This window comes from Vigna angularis, chromosome 1 (assembly GCF_016808095.1).
Source record: "Vigna angularis cultivar LongXiaoDou No.4 chromosome 1, ASM1680809v1, whole genome shotgun sequence".
In the NCBI taxonomy this organism is placed as follows: domain Eukaryota; kingdom Viridiplantae; phylum Streptophyta; class Magnoliopsida; order Fabales; family Fabaceae; genus Vigna; species Vigna angularis.
Genome location: NC_068970.1, coordinates 52,617,249 through 52,626,463, shown reverse-complemented (window position 1 = coordinate 52,626,463; position 9,215 = coordinate 52,617,249). Strand labels below are relative to the sequence as shown.

The window sequence follows — 9,215 nt, the reverse complement described above, 5'->3', positions numbered from 1 at the left end:
AGGATATTGTATTCACTAAACAGTAATAATAAAAATATTAGTTAAGTATAATCTTAGTATCTGATCTTTATGTACAAAATTAAAATTTGTTTCTATTTTAAATTTTGATATTTTTTAATTTTTAAATTTTCAAAATGAATAAATTTTTTATAGAATTATGTTTGACTTATTTTTAATTTTTAACATATTTTAGTTCAAATGTTATTTTAAAATATTATTTAACATATCTATAAAAGTAAATATTATTAAATTAAAATAATTATATTTATTTATTTTTAAAATTTGAAGATCAAAATACATTGAAGTTTAAGGTAAAAATAATTTTCAATTTTACATCAAAATTTAAAAACTAAAAACATATTTAATCATAAAAATAAATTATCCATTCCCTTACAATAACAATCCAAATCTATCTATGTATATCTTGTATCTCTAACATTACTTTAATTTCAATTATAATTTATATTTTAAATATAGAAAATATATTTTTTAATATTTATGCAGCCAACATTTAATATAATTAATATTTTAAAAAAATACTTTGCATTTTATTTGATGTTTTACTTTATAAAAAAATAAATATACATACTTAGTCCAATCAGTCAAGAGATGAAGTTATGTGAAGGGCCTTACTTCGTAAAATATGGAGAGTCCGATAAGTTGATTAGATCCAAATTCGTTAAAAATATTATCTGATATTATTATTATTTAGATATTATTCTATCATTATCTTATTTAGTTATTACCGAGATCTATGGGTTAATCAATCCTATATACGTGATATTAAGGGAGGAGTACTTAAGCATGTAGGTGGATGAACTTGTTCTAACTTACTTTATATTAATAACACAGCATCATGAAAAAATTAAAGATTCTTCCACAATTTTTTATAATAATAACAAAATTTTATATAAAAAAATAGAAATCATCATTCAAACATAGTATAAACAATATTACCGAAAAGAATCATATAAATAAAAAAATAACAAATACAAAACAATAAAACTGAGCTTAAGAAATAAAAACCATAATTACACTATCGACCACGAATTTGTCATTATTCAAGCACAAGAAATTCAAATTTCAGACATCAAATTTGCCAGGGGGCAAAAGCGCGCAATCTCGAAAGAGAAACGGCGAAAATAATAAAAGAAGAGGAGGAAGAACTAAAAAGCAGAAAAAGGGTAAAAGGGTGATTTCACAGAAAAATCCCCCAAATTTATAAGACAGAAGAATACATCGTTGAGAAATTGAAAATACGAGTCTACACGACATTCCTGATTGTCGTCCATTGTTGTTGTATGATGTGTACCTTCATTTTATTCTATTTTTATTTTTTCACTATGTTCCTTCTTCTCTCAATCCATCATCTTCTCACATTTAATTAATTTTTATTTCATTTCCTGAACAAACCAACCACCCAAAACCGCCACCCTCCGCCGGGAAACCAACCTCCTATCCCTTATTTCCTCCGTGCCACATCTCCAAAACCCGTTTTCCGCTGCCCAAAACCTTTTTTCTCGCCCCTCGAGCCATTCTCGTTCCATTTCCGTTGTGTCTGTTATTTATTCTCCGTTGCCGTGGGGTTAGTCGGGGCAGTAGCGTTTTTTTTTACGACTTTGCTAACGTGAGCCGCGAGCGTAGGATTAGGAACTTACAAAACAAAAAAGGCAGTCGTGTTTGCTTCAATCTCGAACGTACACGTGTACGGCCATGGGAGCAGAGTTGGTGGTCACGTGGAACACCTGGGAGGAGCTTCTCCTCGGTGGAGCTATTCTCCGGCACGGGACCCGAGATTGGACCGTCGTTGCCGCGGAACTCAAGACCCGAACCGTTTCACCATTTAGTTTCAGTCCCGAGGTATGTATAATATTTTATTGTATTTATTTATTATTATTTTTTATTTTATTCTCTTTCCTTCTTTCTTAAGTATAAAAAAGACTAGTGAATTAATTTCGCTTCGGTTTCAAAACCGTTACGGGTCATTATTGACCGACCCACTGACCTAATCTCATTGCCTACATGTGATTATTATTATTTTTATTTTTATTAATATAGTATTAAATGAAACGAAATGACTTTATTATATTTAATTATTTATATGTTTTATAGTGAACGTGGGGCTAGACTGGAGCTTTTGATGGGGTTTTTCTTGCATTGTATTGTATAGTATCCCAACAAACATCGATTGTGACGCCTAAAACCTTTGTTTGTGTATTGGATTTTGCTAACGTGTTTTTCGGGGACTGGGTGCTGTTTTACGTGCAATTCCTTTTGTTCGCTTTATCGATTTCGTTACGCTGCTTATATCATCACCCGCATATGGTGATTGAGACGGCGTTAACCCTATAGCTCAATTTGTTTGCTGATAATAACTCACATCTTTCAATTTTGGTTTATGTATTAGAAATTGTGAAATGAATCATTAGGACCTGTGATTATAGCTTTTCATTTCTTTTCAACTTTGAATTGAACGAAAGCCCTCAATTGAATTCGTGGACCTACCAACTTTAACGCGTCCTAATAATTTCCGTACCAAATTATGTTGATATTAAGTTTCAACAATTATAATAATGTTTTAGTACACTTACTTTGTGCGTAAAATTTGCTCCGTGTTGCGTTTATATAACCTATAACATTCAGTGAAATTAGATGGGGGTGGGTATGAAATTTTAAAAATCCTATATTCAAATTTGAAATTTGAAATCCTCGTACGTTTAATTGAACAAGACTTGTTTGAGTTTTTGACACTGGCTTAAATTTGGTTTTAAAACCATTTTCTCTATCAAATTTGGTTTGGTTTTGAATTAGATGTAATCCGTGGGGAATGTCTTAACTAAGGTGGTCGAGTAAAAACTTCTCCATCTGGGATTGAGGCAAATGTTATTTAGTGTAGACCAACTAAAGATGTCTAAACAATCCATTAATATTGACTTAAAGTGATTTGGATTGAGTGGTTATAGATTTGTTTCAATTATTTGGACCTTTTGCACATCCCTAGAGTTGCATTATGTTTGGTTGTAAAACTTAACCTTTAAAGATGGTGCACAAGAAGTCTAGTACCATGCCTTATAGTAGTTAATATTTGTATTGAGAGTCTTGTTTAAATTAGAATCCTGAGCAATGTGAATTTAGTATGCTCACCTTGTTGGGCTGAAGGTTGGAGATGGCTGAGTAGTAAATCTTACATTTTTTTTACATTGGTTACTTCTAGCATGTTTACATGTCAAACATGTGGCTCGCTATATTGCTGCTCTTCATGCTTTTATTGTTAAGTGTGAAGGAAAAACATTTGATGAACCTTCATTTGATAGGGGACTTTCTTTTTACAGGTTTGTAAAGCCAAATATGAAGAGTTGCGACAGCAGTATTCTGGGTGCATTAAGTAATAATTGTTTTTTGAGTTAGATTTACTGAAATGCATCTTGAAGATGGCATTGAAGTTGTATTGTATCTCAGCATATTATGTTTACATGACATTATCAGGGCTTGGTTTGAGGAGCTTAAGAAGAAAAGAGTGGCAGAGCTTAAGAGAGACTTGGAGCTATCTGAAGAATTAATCGGGTCAGTTACATGGCCATATTTCTCTGTCTGCGAATTTGTAAGACAGCTAAGTAATATTATGAGACACAACAAATCTCGATTTCTTCAAGCTTTTTGTTTACTTAAATGTCCAAAAAAAACTCAGTTTAGCTTGCACATTCTACACCCTATTGAGCCCCTGGCGTAGGGCAGTGTGAAATTCTGACCACAGGAACTAGTGTAGATATATCTTTTCACTGTCGTAATTACCAGCATTTGGGGTATAATTATATTCAATATCTTTGTTTCAGATCCCTTGAGTTGAAGCTTGAATCCCTTAAGACTGGAATGGACGAGAAAAGAGTTGATTGCCATGTTGATGATGGCTCAGTCGGACCCGAATTACATGTTCCGTTGGAGAAATTGGATAGAGTTGTTCCTTCTGCAAAAGAGATGTCAAAGGATGGACTATCTGCTGGGAGTTTCACACATGAAAGCCAGACAAACTGGTCTCATGAATGTAAGGTTCCAGCAATGTCATGTGAAGATGTGGAGACCAAACCTGAAGTTTCAGAGTCTAATGTGCAGGAGAAAGTTTTGAATGTAGATAAGTCGACTCACACTATATATGAAGGACAGGGAGGGTGTTTGAAAAAACGAAGAGGGAAGAGAAAGAGGAAGGATTGTGGCAGAAATACAAATGAAGCCAGTGTAAGAGAAAGTGATTTATCAGCTGATGTGTGTAAAGAAAGTTCTACCAGCAACTGTGATGAGATCGCAAAATCTTTTGGTATGGATGAGGCAAAAGCAAACTTGAAAAAGGATGAAATAAAAGATCTGATGGAGCTCTTGGATTCTTTTTTGTCAGTTCAAGGTGCTTCTGCCTTCTGTCGTAGGCATGATAGTCAGGTATGTGCAACGTAAGAGATCTCATTCTACTCAATAATTTAGCAACTTTTTTTCACCTTGTAATGCTTTTAATCAAAGGTCCACCAGTTTCTTAGACGCGCATGCTGTAGATCTTACAAGCGAAAGTTTCATAGTTTCCTTTCCTTTTGAAACTGTTTAGCAATGAATGACAGATAGGTATATAGTTTTTAAAACTTGAGGCAAGGAATAGGCAATGATGTGGTTCATTATACTTAAGCACCACTTTTTTACAACAGAAGCGAGGAAGATACAAGAAAACGATCCGGCAACACATGGATTTTGACACTATAAGGTCTAGAATCAGCAATGGAACAATCAAGTCCATGTTGGAACTTATAAGAGACTTGCTACTATTGACTAACAATGCTATATTATTCTACTCCAAGATCACTCGTGAATACAAAATTGCTCTAAAACTGAGAGACCTTGCCATCAAAACATCGGCAGAGAAACTTAAGTTTTTGAGCAGCAGTGCCTCCACATCATCACCTGTGCCTGATCCTCAAGTGAAAGTCAGAAGCATGAGCACATCACATGTGCATGATCCTCCAGTGAAAGCCAAAAGCATTACCACATCACCTGTGCATGATCCTTCAATGAAAGTCAGAAGCATGCGCCCCGGTAACCGCAAGATTGTTGCAAAGGTAGCTGGTGGCAGCAGCTCTGCCGAAAGGGTCTCACTTAGAGCTAAGAAAGAAGCTAATAAAGTAGAATCTCCATCTTCAATCGAATCCTTACCCATCAAGAAGGCTTTTGGAGGTAGAACAAAAAACGTTGTACGTGAAAGTGCAGGTCAGAGACATGCAACTCCAAGGAAGGGAAGGAAAAGAGGGAAAACAAAGTGAGGATTTGACCATCTTAAAGGCTCTCTGTACAAAGGTTTGTTTACCTTTTTTTTTGCATCCAAAAGGATTAACTTTCATGCAAACCAGAAGGAGCTGCAGCACCAGGCAATGAGCTGGCTAGTTCAAGTATATTATATTATAAATATCCCTGAATTATGAATAAAAAGAAAGTAGTTATAAATTACAGTAACCAAGCTAGACAACATTTCAAACTGTACTAGGTACTTCTAGTAAATCTTTTGTAAGTTGTAAATCCAGATTTTGTTTTCAACAAAAGAGAAGTATACTAATTTAAATAGACAGAATAAATTAGCATATGCTAGATGTTTTCTTGGTCCCTTTTGTCATTATCTAAAAGGTTTCTTCTGTCAAATTTATATAACACGTGTTAATATTTTTAATTTTAAAATCATGATTGTGTTGGATTCTAATGCAATTTGAAGAGTTAACATGACCCAATGGCAATAAACCACTTGATTTTGTCTCTGTGGTTGTCTCTAACAACTGGTATCGATTTAACCCTTCCATTTTGTGATTTGTATTTTATTCATCTTTTGTTTAACAAGATATGCCATGCCTTGTTGATAAGATTTTCCATGTGGACTTTTTTGGCTTTTAAATATATTTTATGCAGTCAAAGTCAAATGCACAGTACATTGATAATGTAAAGGGAAAAAATGACAATAATTGTTATAATTTAAGGTCTCTTGTGCTTAATTTGATGTATAAAATAGAACAACTAGATTAATCACTTAGAGAGAATAAAGTGTTTTTCACCCTAATTTTAACGTTTTTAGCATAGATTCATAGATCGTGCATCCATTACCAAGAGAGTTTCCACTTGATGAATATGCCATTTTGTTTTTTCAAAAGCACTTTGAAAATATGCTAACAACCATTTTTTTTATATATATATTTTGTCCCACGTCCACAATAGTATCAAAGTGTTCCTCATGAATCATTCTTTCATGTGACACTTATTTTAGTATATATTCCCTTGTGGATTACTCCAACCAAACCATATTATGAAAGAAACTTTGAAATGGCTTTAACCCTTACAATGGCGGAGAAAACAATTCGAAATAGCAATAAAGGAAGCATAGGTGAAAAGAAATTCACATGAAAAAAAAAATCAAAATCAAATGTTGAAGACCTTTTTTTTCAACAAAATGTTAGTTTTTTTTTTTTTTTTTTACATAAATAGGCATAGTTGTATGATATTTATTGAAGTGAAACACTTAATTTAAATTAATTGAAAAATAAAGTATATTTCAGAATATAAAAAACGAGGAGAGTATTCAAAGAAATATTTTTTGAAATACCTTCTTGAACATATTTTATTTTTGAAAATTTTAGAAATTATTTTGGAAGTTTTATTATTTTAGTGTTTTGGAAAAACCATATTTTTCTTAGCATATTCTTTTCCATTTTACTGGAAAGTATTGTAACATCCCAAAATTTTAAAAATAAAAAAACTAAACTTTAAAATTGACTTTACATAAAACAAGAGATTTGACTTTACATATGAAAAACCATACTTCACTGTTCATTAGCACTTGTTCATCTCTGATATTTCTCTAAACTCACATCATTTAGATGACTATTGCAAAAGAAAAAACAAAACACACAAACAAACAACACAAAAACAAGGGTAAACTAATATATCAAAAAACCTACATATAATTAAAGCGTAAATATTACCTACCACAAATGAATCAAACAATCCTAAGCATACAGTTCTAGACAGACTATCTGGATACAGGTATTGATGTCAAATTATGGCGGGTCATGCACTTATGATAGCCTCTACTGTTCTGCAGAGCCATTGCCAATGGGTTTCACCCTACCACACACAAGATTAGTTTGATAAAGCACCCTTTTGTCAAATGGAGAAGGCCCCTCAGACTATGACCTTTTGCTACTCCTCACCACATAATCTCCTCCTCTACTTGAGATAGAACGATTATTGGAGCGTCAAGATAATCCCCAAGACTGAGCTTCTACATCAAAACCAACACTAAAGAGCACCACCATGGAACCTTTCCACGAGAATCATGGAATTTCATCCATCTACTATGCACATGATCAACAACATACTCATCATCATCATATATCATACATAATCATAGACATAACCTTATTTTCATTTCGTATTATAAATCAATTCATAAACCTTTCAAACATTCCATATAATATACCAAACAAACATTCCATTATCAATATAGCACTCCTTTATGAGAAAACTAAAGAAAAGAATCAAAAGAACTAACCCACTAACATGGTGCTTAACGCTACTACCCTAGCGCTCAGCCCCAACACCATTGGAAAAGTGGCGCTCAACGGTACTTTCCTGGCGCTCAGCCTCAACACCACTGAAAAAGTAGCGCTTAGCCCTATATCAGAAAATCAACAACTCTAAAACTAGTTTTGGTTGACCCTAATACCTATCCAAATTATCAAAATGGCATCGTAGACAGTGGGAATGATCCAAAAACAGGTTTACAACTTAAATTAAATACCAATTTGGTGATTTGGTTAGGAATCAAGGTTCAATCGATTCAAATGCTTTAAACCAGAATTTTTAAAGTATTGACTAGCCAACTAAGTTCTAAATGACCTCAACGTAAACACCAAACAACAACTTTACTCACAAAATCATTCCTCCAAATTTCACCGATCAAAACCCTCCCTTTCTTGACTAAGACTGATAGCTATACTAACTTATTAACCAAAATCAAAACTCTAAAACTCATGTATCAGATTCTAAACATTTCACCTTAGATTTTGTTGAACTAAAAGGCTACACAAGTCTTAAATGACCTAGACACCAACCCCAAACATTAGATTTCTCCCTAAAACCACTCATATAGAAATTCATCTATTAAAACACCCAAATTAGACCAAAAACTAGCCCAACACCCTTCCATTTTATTATAACCGATACCATATGAGTTTTTCCTTCACTAGAAAACAACATCACATATCCAAACAATTCACAATCCACCAACATTCACATTCATATGCATCAAACCACCGATAACACACTTTTAACTAAAATCACATAAACAACTTCACATACCAGATCATCAATTTCTAATCAAATCAATCATACAACACAATTTATCAAAGCATCAATAACATAAAACAAATGATAATTAGCCTCCTTTACCATTTTAGAAGACCAAATTATCCTAGAAGACCCTATACTGCATTTATAGTTCAAAAAGCTCTATCTACATCTACAAACAATAGAATCATGATCAGGTTACACCGTTACATCCACTGATCAGTAAAAAAACCTAAAATAAAAATACTCAAACCATACATGCGACGAAGCGAAACATCACATGCAATGAAAAATGTGAAATCAAATAAAAGAGTAGAAAATTAACTTACTCGTTTTAAGAAACTGATCGAGTAGACTTGAAGATGTCACCCGATGATCACACAACCTCCGATCTTCAAACAGATGAACAAAGTGCAAGAACTCTTACAGAGAAGGCACATAACTCTAAAATAATAATTTCTAGAGAGATAATATGCTTTAAAATAATGAAATCCGTTTATAACAAATCTATTTATATTAAAACTTTTTAATATTAAAATAAATAAGTTTTATTATTTTTAACCCACTGTCACTTCTAAAATATTATTTTCTAGGTCCTCATAAGTATTTTTAAAATAATAAAGTTAAAATGGTATTTTAGAAATAAAAATATGTTTTGACTAAAGAAACATTTTAATTTGAAGTTCATGAGATAACCAAACTTGATTTTAATTAAATTTGTATGGTACTATAGAAACATTGGAGAGAGATGTGTAGCACAAAATGGAAGTGTACTGAATAAACTTGTAGTGATAATAACCTTCAAATCTAACCTAGTTGTATACATATGGTTACTAACGTTATTTATTTAC

The 9,215-nt window shown here is 32.7% G+C and overlaps 1 protein-coding gene across 2 annotated transcripts; it reads left to right on the top strand.

Annotated features, from left to right (window-relative positions):
• The first annotated feature begins 1,184 nt into the window (after nt 1–1,184).
• On the top strand, nt 1,185–5,606 carry LOC108343067 (uncharacterized). 2 transcript variants are annotated; one of them, XM_017581153.2, is made up of 5 exons: nt 1,185–1,860; nt 3,333–3,385; nt 3,487–3,564; nt 3,834–4,431; nt 4,689–5,606. In XM_017581153.2, exons 1-5 carry the CDS (start codon nt 1,714–1,716, stop codon nt 5,295–5,297), a joined length of 1,485 nt encoding a protein of 494 aa, XP_017436642.1. In that variant the 5' UTR covers nt 1,185–1,713; the 3' UTR covers nt 5,298–5,606. The 2 variants fall into 2 exon arrangements, with proteins under 2 accessions (XP_017436642.1, XP_052724871.1); XM_052868911.1 differs by lacking the exon at nt 1,185–1,860 and adding an exon at nt 2,106–2,325.
• Nucleotides 5,607–9,215: the final 3,609 nt, after the last annotated feature.